Source organism: Rhinopithecus roxellana, chromosome 7, assembly GCF_007565055.1.
Source record: "Rhinopithecus roxellana isolate Shanxi Qingling chromosome 7, ASM756505v1, whole genome shotgun sequence".
Classification (NCBI taxonomy): Eukaryota; Metazoa; Chordata; class Mammalia; order Primates; family Cercopithecidae; genus Rhinopithecus; species Rhinopithecus roxellana.
This window is the reverse complement of record NC_044555.1, coordinates 64,098,609-64,113,708: the sequence shown is the minus strand read 5'-3', so window position 1 is coordinate 64,113,708 and position 15,100 is coordinate 64,098,609. Positions and strand designations below refer to the sequence as shown.

Here is a 15,100-nt window from a genome sequence, read left to right as displayed (position 1 = left end):
CCCATCTATCAGCTTTTCCCAAAGCACAGGAAGGCAGGCAGAGAATCTGGAGGCCAGGGAGGGAGGCAGGGGAAAGGTTAGACCAGGTTCTGCACAATTATGAAGCTACCTGGGAGAATGCGATTCCAAACGCCACTCCAGCGATGATTCCCATGTTAGTCTCCATGAAACTAGTTACCAGATCATAACAACCCTGGAAAGAGAAAGACACTGTCTTGGAGACATGTTTTTACTCAGGCCAAGCTGGGCTATGTGTACTCGAAACACTCCCAACATACACTTCAACCTTAATTCAGCAAATACAATTGCAACTCACTCCAGGGATTTATTAGCATTCTTTTCAAACTTAAAAAAATAAGAAAAGGTTTCAAACATACACAAAAATACAGAGACACATGACCCTTCCCCTAACATCACAAATTAACATCTGGTCAATCTTGCTTCTTTTGAACCTCCCCAACTCCCATCCCATTTTAAGTCAATCCCAGACACAATTTCATCGACAAATATTTCTGTGGTAGGATGCAATTTAGCAAGAAATCTCTAAGATCTATGAAGCAAACACTATAGAGACAAAGCAGTAGACTTGAAAAGACATTCGGCATTGAGATTGAACAGGAAATCTCAGCATCATAAACATGGTTACTAGCATTTTGACAACGAATGACAAAATCTTGAATAAACAATTCGGAATCATCTGGCTGGAGGGAAGTGTTTGAATATCTGCCAACCTTATGGCGTTTTAGGGTTCTTCCTAATGAGACCATTAGGATTTTTTAAATAGGGAAAACCTGTGTTCTAGGGTCATCTTTTCCAGAGAGAAAGAGAATTTGTAAGTATATTTATTTGAAACTGGCCAAATCAACCTAGAGTTCTGAACTGATTTATTCAGCTAGGAAGACATGGTCTTTTTCCAGTTTTCTGGAAAGGGGCTTCAACTAAAATGTATAAAGTCTGTGAAAAATAAAGACATTAATTTGATAAACAGATTAAAGCTGGTTCTTGTTTATCAAAATGTCACACTAAGTTTTAATAACATTTGAAGAACAAAAAAACCCCAAGCATGTTTCCCTTTTTTAAGTTCAAATTTGACAATTTAACATTTCTCATAGCTTGTAAAAAATTCTGCCAATGCTGTGTCTTCTATTAAGTGATATCTATATACATTTATAGTCTGCTTGCAGGGAAAAAAAATGATGCATTAACTTACCAGTAGTGCTTTCAGACATATTTTCTTTTGTTATTTAAGTTCAGGGGTACATGTGCAAGTTTATTATATAGGTAAACCTGTGTCGTGGGGGTTTGTTGTACAGATTACTTTGTCACCCAAGTATTAAGCCTAGTACTCATTAGTTGTTTCTCCTGATCTTCTTCCTCCTCCCACCCTCTACCCTCCTATAGGCCCCAGTATGTGTTGTTCCCTTTGTGTGACATGTGTTTTCAATGCAATCGACAAACTATACTTCTTAGTTATCTGATGCAAATTTGAAGGCCAGGGTGGGAGTGGGAAAGGAAATACATTATCACTCATGGGGAGTTTTAAAATTTGATTCCCCATAGTAGAAGCTTATTGATTTCACTGTTACTAGTGAAACTCTATATCACCTTTTTTTTCTTTTCTTCTTTTCTTTTCTTTCTTTCTTTCTTTTTTTTTTTTTTTTGAGACAGAGTCTTGCTCTGTCACCCAGGCTGGAGTACAGTGGCCTGATCTCGGCTCACTGCAACCTCCACCTCCAGGGATCAAGCGATTCTCCTGCCTCAGCCTCCCGAGTAGCTGGGATTACAGGTGTGTGCCACTATGACTGGCTAATTTTTGTATTTTTAGTACAGATGGGGTTTCACCATGTTGGCCAGGTTGGTCTCAAACTCCTGACCTCAGATGATCCACCCATTTCGACTTCCCAAAGTGCTGGGATTACAGGCATGAGCCACCATGCCCAATCTCACACAATTTTTCAAAAGGTAGTAGAAGAGAGAAGAATTTGGGTTAGAAAGAAGACAAAATGAAAAGAGATGTGGATATTCTAACACTTTCCCAAAAGGTAGCAGCTAAGACGGCAGTTTGCCAGGCTGGCCATCATTACTGTATCTTCTCCCTGCAGTGATAATGGGGCTAAGGAATGAGGTACAGATCAGCACCAGTGTTGTGTAAACTCAAAATTTGGAAACAAAAGCCTGATAATACAACCCAGAGAGAAGCAAAATGAGTATTTTCTTATTCTGCAAAATAGTTTGGCATAGATTTTTTTTCTGCGCACTTCAATTCTACACTTAAAATGAATATATTTTCTAAAGTATGATTTCTACTCCATTCTAGAAGATTTTAGACTTGGTCACATTATTTTTTGTAAGGCCACTCTAACCAGTAGGAGAAACCAGAAAAAGGAAATAACTGCCTGGCATTAGTACAACTGTGCCGAAATAGTTCTCTCTAAACCTTGCTCCTCAATGTATGGATGTTGAATGAGCAGTATTTATTCACCTAGGAGCTTGTTAGAAATGCAGAATTGGAGGCTCCACCCCAGACCTACTGAATCAGAATCTGCCAGATCCATGGGTTATTCCTTTTGACATATTTTTAATGAATTTTAACCAGATCTCCAGACGCTTCACATGCCCATTAAAAGGTGAGAAGCACTCTTCTATAAGAAATGTTTTCTCATTATTTTTTATTCCAAATAAGAAAGCAAGTTAATGAACATATCAGTAATAGGATTAATTAAAATGAGAAAAGTGACTTAGTTTTTTTTTTCTGTTTTGTTTTTAAACAATAAGAGACCAATGTCAAAATAAAAGTTTGCCATCTCTGGATTTTTCTGTTATTTACTGCATGAACCCCAAAGTTCATTTTCCAGGTCTCAGCACAGATCTGCATACTGCAAGAGCTGATTTAATACTACAACCACAGGCCATGTTTGCATTCAACCTTAAATTTTCCCCTAAACTATGATCTTATCTACTCACAACAACCTCTCTCAATTCCCTAATACGAAAGTCTGGTTGTCAGGTGTGAGATAAATCTACACAGACCTGCTAAGTATCCTAGGAAACACTCAGAACAGTTCATTTGCTCGCCCTCTCAGCATGTCTAAATCAACAATCACCAATGGAAAACATCTGCAAGTGACTGACTTTAACTACTAGGAGTAGAACACTAGTTCCAGATAGGTTATGGGAAGAGGTATCTCTGTAGCTGCCAAGCAGAATAACTATGTTCCTCTTGCCCTTACAAACTGTCAAATAATTCCTATGAAGTAGGATTTCAGCCAATGCTATTAGCCAACTGAACCTGCAGACATTTCATCATCCTGCTAGCAAAACCAAAATAAAACCTGTCCCCAAATCCAAACAATAAATATCCTATTTAACTCTACATACTTTCCTCCTGTTCTCTCCCAGTTATCCGTACAAGACAGGTTTCTCAAGCTTCCTGGTAAGAGCCAAGAATCATCTTTCTGTGCTATCAGAGTACAGGGTCTAAGACACCACAGGATCTACAGGGATGATCCATTTATTCTAAATCATAGGATTCCATATAACTAGAATGTGGCAGTAGTTAAGCCTCCTAGGGGAAGGAGTCACTGGGAGGACGGGTAACATTTATGAGCATCTACTATTACCCCATCCCCATCTCCCACCTTGTATAGATTAGGTGTCTGAGATTTAGTCAGGAGAAGTAATGTGTCTCATAAGTTCAGGTGGGCATTAAATAAAAATGTCTAAGGAAACTTGGTAGACAAATTTTAGTTTTCATTCACGTTTTCTCCTCTGAGGGAGCCAGGTTGGAGGCTATAAGGTAAGTAAGAGAGAAGTTAAGCAGATCTTCTAAGTATTTGAGGTGGCCAGGAAAATATAAAGTTGGATTACAGTGGGGAGGTGGAAAGTGAGGTCAGTGTGTAGGTTTATCAATGAAATGAAAAAAGGTGACCCTATCTCTCTTTCTGGAAATAATTGTAAGGATTATAGATGTACTATAAGATACGTCTCCAAACTTGTTTTTACATACTAACAAAAGATCCTCCCTATAAGAAACTGTTGCATCATTGTTAATAAAAGACTCCATGTGATACAGAAGACAAATTTCACCATCATCATTTACATTACAGTTAACATGTATCACATCTGTGTCATAATCTGTGCCAGGCACTGTGCTGTTGACACTTTATCTCATTAAATCTTCAAATCAAGCACAAGGAGCATGTATTATTATTATTCCCATTTTACAGATGAGAAAAGCAAGACTGAGAAAGGTTAAGTAACTTGACCGAGATCACATAATCAACAGTGGCTTAGTCAGAACTTCTACTGGAGCCTGAGCCTGACACTAGACCCCGTGTTCCTGACTTCTGGATCCTCAATTTTCACAAAAGAAGAGGAAGTTTGAGTGGCAAAAAAAAAAAAAAAAAAAAAAAAAAAAGACTTGGTACTGCTTTCATGAATGACTTTCTGAGGCTCTGTTATATCAAATATCTCACTGCCATAAAGCATGTCTTGCCTTCCATAAATTGGAGTGTCTACCACATGCTTAGCACTTCATAAAATGGAAGCATAATGACACATATGGGTACTCAGTGGGGATGTCCATGAAGAAGCCAGAAGTTACCTTATTAACTAATAAGAGATGAAGGAAGCCTCAATGTTTGGGTTCATAAGAAAATTCAAATAGAAACAGATGTCCTTTTAACTTAGACAAGAAGCTGTCAGTACTGAATCTTACTGAACTATCTTTTCTCTCTGAATTATTCAGCAGTTGGTCCAGATCACATAGAATTTTGAAGGCATCATAAGAACAGAATTTTATCTTAGCAAGAAAAGATTTACCCCTTGACTGAATAACAGGAAGTAAACACAATAATAGGTTTTTCCCTCCCTTTTGTTTACCAAAATATATTTTATATATGGTACTTCTCTAAACATTTAAGAATGCAGATAGTCTTCACATGCAGTTTTATTATGTCTTCATCGTATTCTCTGTAAAGTGGAATGCAGAATTGATTTTCCTCTTCTCTGACTACTAAAACTTCATTTCACTCATTTCCACTATGTACTAACTTTTAAATCTCATTTAATCCTCTTTTTTCCCCCTCTCTAATTTCTTTGGGAGTCAGGAGGTTGACAATGAGTTGAATCGGAGTTGCTGATTTATTTTCCTACAGCAGTAAACTCCCTAAAATAAAGGCTACCCTCCTAGCAGAAGTAGATGCTGTCTGTCAACTCTACTCCTCTCTTGCTGCCAAAGACTGACACCCAGCTGCAAACAATTTCATGTTTGGATGGTATATTAAGCAGAAGATGGACACCCCAAAAGAAGAAAGCCAACACTCACTGTCTGACATAAGCATCAGGGTTAACAGGAACAGCTTGCTAAACCTTCCTAACTATGCCTGGTAGATCCTTGCTATGGGAGAGAAAGACAAGGCTGATCTGAGTCACAGCTTTCTCTTTTAGAAGTGAGCAGCCTCAAGTACCTCTCTCAGGCAATCAAGGAACCACAAAGTAAGATGCTCTTTTCCTTGACTACTGTTTCAAATCTATTTATCATAATCTCACAGAAACAAAAAAAAAAAAGCCCTCCCAAACATTCACCACTGGTCCCATCAGGGCTGGGAGAAAGCAGGTACCTTCTGGTTAACTTTGGTGGCGGCCACAGTCAGATTGTGTAGATCCTGGGGATTACAATCGGTTTCGTTCATGCAGCAACTGGGGGGGATGCCATGATCCAGGAAGTAGGGGCTGGTGCTCCAGTTGGTGTAGTTCTGCACACCACAGCAGCTCAGCTATTAACAGGGAAAGGAAAATAATCAAAAAGTGGCAGATCACATGTGGTCTCCTCAATCACTGCCTTGTAACTTTTACAAGAGAAACACAGGCCAAGGCCCTAAGACAACATGTGCAGCTTTGGTGAGTCAAGATGAATGGGAAGCTCCAATAACAATTATACCCATACTGATGCTTGTTTGATCTCCAAGAAGGAAGTCCTAGGTTATATATCACATTGCCTTTCTTTATTCACCTCCACAAAGCAAAGCAGTGCTTCTGTGTCCAACTCACAATCACCTATTGATATAGACGTATTCATCCACTAACTCAGGACTATTGATGGGTGAATTGAGGCAAATATGGTTTCAAAAACCTCTCCACTGGGATCTCTACTAATAAGTAAATAAATAGTTCTTTTAAAAAGATGCATATACAGAAAGGGAGAGCCGCAGCTGGTAAACTATAGCCCAGGAGCTACCTGTTTTTGTATATAAAGTTTTACTGGGACACAGCCACAACTATGTGTTCACATACTGTTTGTGGTTGCTTTTGTGCTACAGTGTAGAGATGAGTAGTTGTGACAGAGTGTATGGCCCTCAAAGCCTAAAATATTTACTACTTGATCCTTTACAGAAGAGGCTTGCCAACCCCAATATAGAGAACATTAAAGCAAATGGGGCAAAAATATAATTAATTGGTAAATCTGAGTATACAGTTCCTTGTAATATTCCTGAGACTTTTCTGTATACGTTGGAAGTTTTATCAAAATAAACTAGAAAAAAGACTGCTTCTGAAGTAAACAAAACCAAGAAAATCCAAAGCAAAAGCCTCATTAGTGATTCCTGATGGACGGTCATGCTTGAGTGCCAGCACCTGCCACCCAGACAGGAACTCTCTCTTCTATTTCCCCCATATCCTCCGCAAAACATCAGGCAGCTCACCCTCTTCACATACCTAACAGATCCTCAGTTTCTTCTAGGTCCACTCTATTCCCACTCCACTGCCCCGGCCAGTGAACACAGCTCACCTGAGCTCTCCACCCAGCCTGAAGACATTGATTCTAGAAAGCCAGCCTCTGGGAGCCAACTCTAAGCAAGGTTGTCACACACTCACTGCCTAACTCCTTCCCAAGGGTTCAGATCTGAAGAGCAAATGAGCTGTCCTTGGCATACTTGCAACCCTTACTGATGCAAGGCACACTTAAGGGAGTGGTCCTCCTTGACACGCATTACCTGAATAACTGGAGCCTGGACAAGGACTGGGTGTCAACTCTTGGCAATGGAACTAGACTAAGAGTTGAAGAACGGGAACCAATAGCAAGTACTAGGCCAACCTAGCAGCAGCCCATAAGTCTAAGCCCAGACCTCATAGGTAGTTCATACCCTCATCTCCTCTGGAACTTACGCTGCGCTGCACATGGTCCACTGCCCGGCTCCTCTCATCATTGCCATTGTAATTCTGCATAGCATCCGTGTAAGTCCTCAGGAAGGTGTCCTTGATCTGTGGAAGACAAGGAGGGATGTGACTGCAGCCCACCACAGACCAAACTGACTCCAATTCTTACCAATTTCTACGCTAACATAGCCTCTTCTGAAAGTCTCTCTATAAATGTAGGCCAGGGAGGCAATGCCCCATTTTCTGAGACGGAAAAGCTCAGAAAATTTACCAGGGGGTTTGTAAGCTCAGGAATTTAAAAAATTGTTCCCCTCAGCCTCAATTCAGAGAAAGTCTGACCTGCTGAATGACCTACTGGAGGGGCCTGTCCATTTCTGAAAGGGCTGTGATGATGAGCTGCCAAACCTCAGGCATGGGCTTTCTACTTATTTTCTTTGAATTGATTAATGCCCATCTTTCTATAACTTTCTCTGCCCTTACACAGGAGGCTCATAAAAGACAAACAACTTGGGTGGACAGGATGACTGATGTTTTGGTCAAAAACTGATCTCTGTTTTACCATAGGAGTGAGGCAAAACCAACTTTCACTTACCTGTCTTTAGTGAGGCAAATAAAAAAAAAAAAAAAGAGGCTAAAAGACAAGAACTTAAAAAGGTCAGCCGGGCACAGTGGCTCACGCCTGTAATCCCAGCACATTGGGAGGCCGACATGGGCAGATAACTTGAGGTCAGGAGTTCAAGACCAGCCTGGCCAAGATGGTGAAACCCCGTCTCTACTAAAAATACACACACACACACACACACACACACACACAAATTTGGCATGGTGGCAGGCGCCTGTAATCCCAGCTACTTGGGAGGCTGAGTCAGGAGAATCACTTGAACCCAGGAGGCAGAGGTTGCAGTAAGCAGAGATTGTGCTACCGCACTCCAGCCTTGGTGACAGAGCAAGGCTCCGTCTCAAAAAAAAAAAAAAAGATTAACAAAATCTTTTCTGTGAATACATTTGACTTTGGGATAACTTTCAAGCTCTGTTTCCCTGAAAACCTGATGAAGGGGGAATGTCAGATGTGTTACCAGGCCACTGAGTTTGTGATAAAACTCACCCCCAATTGGTAAAATGTCTCCAGATTGGGAGGACAGCAAATGACAATAATTACTTGGTGGGAAGCTTAGGGTAAGGATGGTGACTCTCCTAACTAGGCATATTCTTTGCTAAAATGCTGTAAACTATGCCCATGGGACAGTTACAAGACAGAAACACCAGTTACATGCAGCTTCTAAGCTAAGGTGGCTACCACACCCAGCTGTGTCATCTCATTTCACTGCACTTAAGCTGTCTCTTAGGATGGGGGACTGTACACAGAATAGGCGCTAGACTATTTTGTGGACTCATGGTGGAGAAACAAGCCCACTGCTGCCTAGCAGGCAAGCTGGCCTTCCTTTGTTATATCTTTCCGCTTTTGTTAAATGGCACTGAGACCTACTTTCATCATGTGAGTTTGACTGTTTAGCCAAACTCAAGACCAGCGCTGGTGGTCAGAGTGGCATTGTACCCTCCTCCCACAACAACCCTCAGGGTTTCAGGCAAAAGAGATTAGGTAGATGAGGATTTCCAGGCCCTAGGCAGCAAGCACCATTAAGAGAAAAACCCCTCCACAGAACATACTCCCAGCAACAAACAAGAGGGAAGTTCACAAGGGCTCAGGTAGGAACAAGCCAGGCTGCTCCTGGTGTTCACACAGGCACAAGGGACACTTATTAGGGTTGTTGAGGCCGAAATTTCATCAGGTCTCACTTCACTAGAGACTATGAATGGGGTTCTAATTCCAAATGCAGCACCCATACAAACTGGGTTTTGGGAGTCAGCTTTGGCATCTGGGATACTGTCTCTGGTAAAGGGGAAAAACAAGGCAGTAGGGGAGCAGAGAGCATACAGGCAAGCTCAGGGGGAACAGAACCTGGCCAAGCACAACAGTGGTACCAATGAGGGTGCAGCAAGATGGGTTAATGAAAAATCTAAAATAAAAACAAAAAAAAAACAGGGTCTGGGAACAGATGATGCCAGACTTTTAAGACCCACAGTAACTCTCTGTTTTCCACCTGTATCTTGTTTTTTTTTTTCTTTTTCTTTTTAACACATGTGTATCTACTTCTGGCTTTACTATTATTTATGGAATACAGTGATAAAATTGTGAGGCAGCAAGACAATTTGTTTGGCTTGCCTTTATAGTCTTAGAAAACTTGTTATACAGATATACACTTGTGCCTTACTGAAGCAGCTATTTTAAAAACAAAAAATAGAGACAGGGTCTCACTCTCTTGCCCAGGCTGGAGTGCAGCGGTGTGATGTTAGCTCACTGCAGCCTCAACCTCCCAAGTTCAAGTGATCCTCCCTCCTCAGTCTCCTAAGTAGCTAGGACTATAGATGTAAGCCACCACATCCAGCTAATTTATTTTTTTATTTTTTAGAGATGAGGTTCTCACTATGTTGCCCAGGCTGCTCTTGAACTTCTGGCCTCAAAAGATCCTCCTGCCCCAGGCCTTGCAAAGCTCAAGTATTGCAGATATGAGCCACCATGCCCAGCCTGAAGCAACTATTTTTAAAGGAGTATGTAATCCATATTGAAGGTGACTGCTTTAAAATGGGGGAGAGAATCATTTTATGCAATGGCTACACAGAGAAACAATGAAGATCAACAATGAAGGTTTCAAGCTTGGTGGAATTCCCACATTTAGAATTTCATGAAAATTTCAGGTCATATGACGTGATCTTTGGAAAACAGCAACACCACTGAGGAAATCAGCTAGCCTATATGCACCCTTTACACATTTCAAGAGGTTTCAAGAATCCTCCTCCCAAACACCCCTTAATTGAGTTAGGCATTTTGTGTATACTCACCTCATGACGAAACACAAACCCTGAAATGCCAGCTACGAGCTCAGCCAGGAACACCAGGGACAGAAACATGGCATACTGAAAATTAAGCACACAAAGACAAAGTCAGATACATCAGGATTAAGAAGAGGGCTTCTTCAGGGTAGGTTACTTTCAATCAACGGGAATCAGACAAGTCCTCACACTTCCTAGACAAAGTTTAGAAAAAAATACAAAACATTCTTCTCTAAATTTACCCACATAGGCCTCAATCTAGGAATGTGTGTTTAATATGCATATGCATTTTGGAGTACACAGGCTGGGGAGAATTCACTGAGAGACTGGCATTGTGCCTGTCAGCTTGGCTCACCTGGAGAAACCTGGAAGGAACTTTCACAACTAAGGTATCCACTATTTGTTACACTAGAATCTTTGAGCTAGAAAAAAACCAAACTGCTCTGAAGGTCACAGGACACTTTCTGCCCTGTCTGGGGGTCCTTTTTTACCACTCTCCTCACGACGGTCTGCAAGGCAACTCCCTGCGGCCCATTCCATTTTGAAACTGTTCCAATCGTTGGAAAGGCTTCCTTTCCCTTTGGCCACAAGTCTGCCTACTTCTAACTTCCACTCACTAGCATTGGTGCTGCTTTCAGAAGAAATAAGAACCAGCCCAATGTCTTTTCTATAATGCTAGCTCATCATGTGTGTGAACACAGCCAGGATGAGAACCTGCTGCCTGGGCAAAGGCCTCCAGTTGTCTCAACCACATCTCGGATGAAACAGTTACAAAACTGCTTCATTTGGAATTGTATCCCTCCCATCTGGGCCCAAGAAGCCAAACGTGTGCAAGATGATGTTCCTCTTCAGATTGGTGGTCATCACTGGACACAGTAGCCACAGCCGCTTTCCTGTGGAGTTGCCCGCCTTTCTTGTTCGGGATGGATGCTGCATGGAGTTTATAGCCTTTCAAGAAGTAAATACGCCATACTACTAATGACATTTGCAAGCATCTCACATCTTTAGTGCTTTTCATCTCATGCTGCCAGTACTTCCCAAGTTTTTTTGCATGTGCATGCACATGCAAGCATGTCTAAATTCAAGGGTAGTACATGGTATTTATGAAACATTAAGGATAACTTTGAAAAGCAGATAAAAACAAGAATTGATTCCTTACCTACAAGGCACATGTCTTACAATCTGCTTCTTCTCATCTCAAAATAATGTATAATGGTTTTGAACATTTGCAATGGCCCTAAATGATGCTGTGGAATTTGGATAGATTGCATGTGGCCACATTACTTACCTGTAAAATATACACACGTCTCATAAAGTATACATATGTATGCAGAATCATAAATTTTTTTTCTCATCGAGTGGCACATATATCGAAAAAGGAAATATTGGCTTAAAATATCAATTTCTTTCTAAATATTAACAAAATTCTCTAGAAAGCACAGCCACTCATATGCTAAATATGTAGTTATGAGAATGTCCCATGTATGTGACTTCTTTCCCAACTTCATACAAAATGCAATTCAAAGCACAGTTTGATGTGAGACTCTCCCATTTTGCTGATGGGATAAGCCTAGACTCTTCCAGAAAGTTGGGTGGGAAAATAACTGTTAGCAGGCAGGTGGAAGAAAGGACGTTTATCTCTGTAGTCAGAAGTCCTCCTAGGTTTGAACCCTATCTTGTCATGAACTACCTCTTAGAAAAGAGGCAACCTCTCTGGGCTTCCATAAAGTAGACATAGTTATTTTCAGTTGTTTTGCAATTAATGAGGTTATATGAGGACTGCAAAATTCTAGACTGACAGTTAATCAAGTGACTTCCGCTCTCATCAGCCAGATCAGCAGTTTTCTGTGTCTGGCAAGTTTCCTGCCTCTAGGAGGTTTCAGAGAGTGGCCGTTTTACCTACAGAAAGCCTTGGCCAAAAGCCTATTGGGAAGAGCTTGTACTAAATACAGGTCGGTAGGGGTTAGAGCTTTTTCCCAAATGTAAACATTGGAGTTGAAATAGTCTTGGCTTTGGAAGGAAACATACAAGGGTTCAAAGCCCAGCCTTCCATACATTAGCTGTGTGAACTTGGATGGGTTATCTAAACTCCCAAGTTCCTATCATATAACACGAAAATACAACTTACACTGCATGGTGGTAGTGAGGAGAAAAATAAAATGTCATACGCACCCAGTACAGCCTCTATCACATAAAAGGAACTAAATCGTATTTTTAAAAAGTTATTGTTTTTAACTGACATATAACAATTGTACATATTTATTGGGTACAGTATGATGTTTTGATTCATGCATACTCTGTGTAATGATCAAATCAGTGTAGTTAGCATATCCATTACCTAAAATGTTACTTTGTGGTGGGAACATTCTAAATTCTCTCTTCTAGCTATTGCTAAATATATAATACATCAACTACAGTCACCCTACTATGCAATAAAACACCAGATAATTCCTCCTATCTAGCTGTGACTTTGCACCCATTGGCCAACCTCTGCTCCTCCCTCTTCCCCTATCTCTAGACAAAAAATTAATAAATGCTGATGAGGATGTGGAAAAGGGGGAACTCTTATACACTGCTGACTAGAATGCAAATTAGCACAACTCACTATGGATAACAGAGTAGAGGTTCCTCAAAAAACTAAAAGTAGAACTACTATATGATCCAGCAATCCTACTGCGGGGTATATAACCAAAGGAAATGAAATTAGTATGTTGAGGAGATAGCCGTGTCCCCATGTATATTGCAGCACTATTGACAATAGCCAACCTAAGTGTCCATACACACTGGACACAATGTGTCTATACACAATGGAATACTATTTGGCCATAAACAAGAATGAAATCTTGTCACTTGCAATACCATGAACGAATCTAGAGGATTAAGTGAAATAAGTCAGGGACAGAAAAGACTAATAACTGCCTGATCTTACATATAGGTAGAATCTAAAATTTGATCTAAAAGATATTTGTAGAGACCCAAATTAAGCCCCAAACCAAAAAACTTCTCTACTTCCCCAAATGCTCACCTGCTAGTGAACTTGTGTTAGGAGAAGAAAATGGTAGTGTGGTGTGAAGCCACCTCCAGAAGAGGCCAGAACTAACTATTCCATTGTTTATACACATATCCTAATTTATGACATTATACTCACCTATGGGATACCTTTGCCCCACAAGCAAATTTAGAATTAGAACATAAAAATATCCCCTCTCCCACCCCTCTCCAGTCATGGTATTTGGGCCAGGAGAAACTTTGGTGATTTAGTCCAATTCTATTTTGTCATAATTGGAGACAAAGGTCCAAGGAGGTTACATCCTTGCCATTAACACTTAAACCAGTTAGTTGGAATCAGTCAGGTCTCAACACCACATCACTTCCCTTCTTGTTTGAATGGATGGTTTTTTAGAATTTTTTCTTTTCTGTGCTTTTGAAGTTAATTCTCCTCTTGCTACTCATTGTGCTAAACAAAAGGTTCTCAATACTGGTTACATGATAGAATCCTCTGGAGAGCTTTTTAGAAAATAAGATGCCAGGGCCTCACCACCACTGAGGAGTCTACTTCAACCAGCTAGCGGTGGGATGCTGGCAAAGGTTTTTGCAAATGGCTTCCGAGGTGATTTAATCACGTATCTGGAGTTGAGGACCACGGCACTAGACCAAAAGAAACCCTAGCGTTTATGAGAAGTACTAGAAGGTAGACTCAGGGTGTTAGAATAGAGTGCCAGGTGACAGCAGCAAAAGTGCCTCAGGATGGGCCCCATTATGGCTTGCCCACCAACCTGAAGAATCAATGGTGGCTGAGGCATCAGCCTCCTGTACGGTCTGCAGGATAAAAAGTGGCAAAGTCAAGCACCACTTCTACGAAGTTGACAACACAACACTGACTGCCCGGTGCCAGTTGGGAAGATGGTTCCTTTGGAATGAAACACTCTCACACCCACATATATCACTAGATGGTATTAAATGTTACTACAACCTAGGGCTACACAGGGACAGGCAACATGGCCCTGATGGAATCTTTGCTTCTCCCTTCATGGAGTAAGATGCCTGAAATAATTTTAAACAAAATTTTATTTTGAGGAGAGGTCTTTGCTAATTTTTATCTATAAAATCCTTTACCATTAATCCCCATCAATAAAGAACATGAACAGTGAGTAGAGAATTAGGCAACTGGTGTACCTAAAAGTTAAAAATCACAGTAAGAGCCTTTCAATAGTCTGTCTTTATCATCTGGGAAGCATCACTGCTTTATCTGTCCCATGAGAGTATGCACCCTGCACTGGTCCTGGTAGCCAACACTTGACACTGCATAAGTCCTCTGGGTGGCAGGCTCTGACTTAGCTCAACTCTCATAGCACTGAGACAGGCAGTGCAGGTTCAGAGAAGACCACACACATGCATCCATGCATGGCCAGGCTCAAGGAGGTGGAAAGTATTTCTCCAATAGGAACTTGGAAGTAAAAGTCTGCTTATGTTCAGGATGCTACCTTGCCCAGCAAAGCTGCACATCACATGCTTAAGGAGACTTCTAAGACATAGTCCAAAACTGAAACAGGGCAAGGCCCGGTGCGGTGGCTCATGCCTGTAATCCCAGCACTTTGGGAGGCTGAGGCGGTCAGATCACGAGGTCAGGAGATCGAGACCATCCTGGCTAACAAAGTGAAACCCTGTCTCTATTAAAAATACAAAAAAATTATCCAGGCATGGTGGTGGGTGCCTGTAGTCCCAGCTACTCGGGATGCTGAGACAGGAGAATGGCATGAACCCAGGGGGCGGAGCTTGCAGTGAGTGGAGATCGCGCCACTACACTCCAGCCTGAGCAACAGAGAGAGACTCCATCACAAAAAAAAAAAAAGACTGAAACAGGGCATCTTGTCATGAGGATACAAATGGACTAATGCAATCACTGGCCACTGCTTTGTCATCATCTACCTGGAGGGGCTGGGACTAGATTTAGCGTGCCAGGCTGTGTTTGGGGTTGTTTTTACCTCTAGAGGATTAAAGGCTGGGTTAGGAAAGAGTCTGGACTGAAATTCTTAAGGTCTTGTCTGTGACC

The 15,100-nt window shown here is 41.2% G+C and overlaps 1 protein-coding gene across 1 annotated transcript in view; it reads right to left on the bottom strand.

Annotated features, from left to right (window-relative positions):
* The window catches only part of TSPAN7 (tetraspanin 7), a 118,779-nt gene that overhangs the window by 7,515 nt on the left and 96,164 nt on the right, over positions 1-15,100 (bottom strand). The window contains exons 3-6 of the mRNA XM_030933783.1: positions 10,057-10,131; positions 7,165-7,260; positions 5,622-5,777; positions 110-193 (exon numbers count right to left, since the gene is read on the bottom strand). Coding sequence (XP_030789643.1) covers positions 110-193; positions 5,622-5,777; positions 7,165-7,260; positions 10,057-10,131 — 411 coding nt within the window. The remainder of the gene's footprint in view (positions 1-109; positions 194-5,621; positions 5,778-7,164; positions 7,261-10,056; positions 10,132-15,100) is intronic.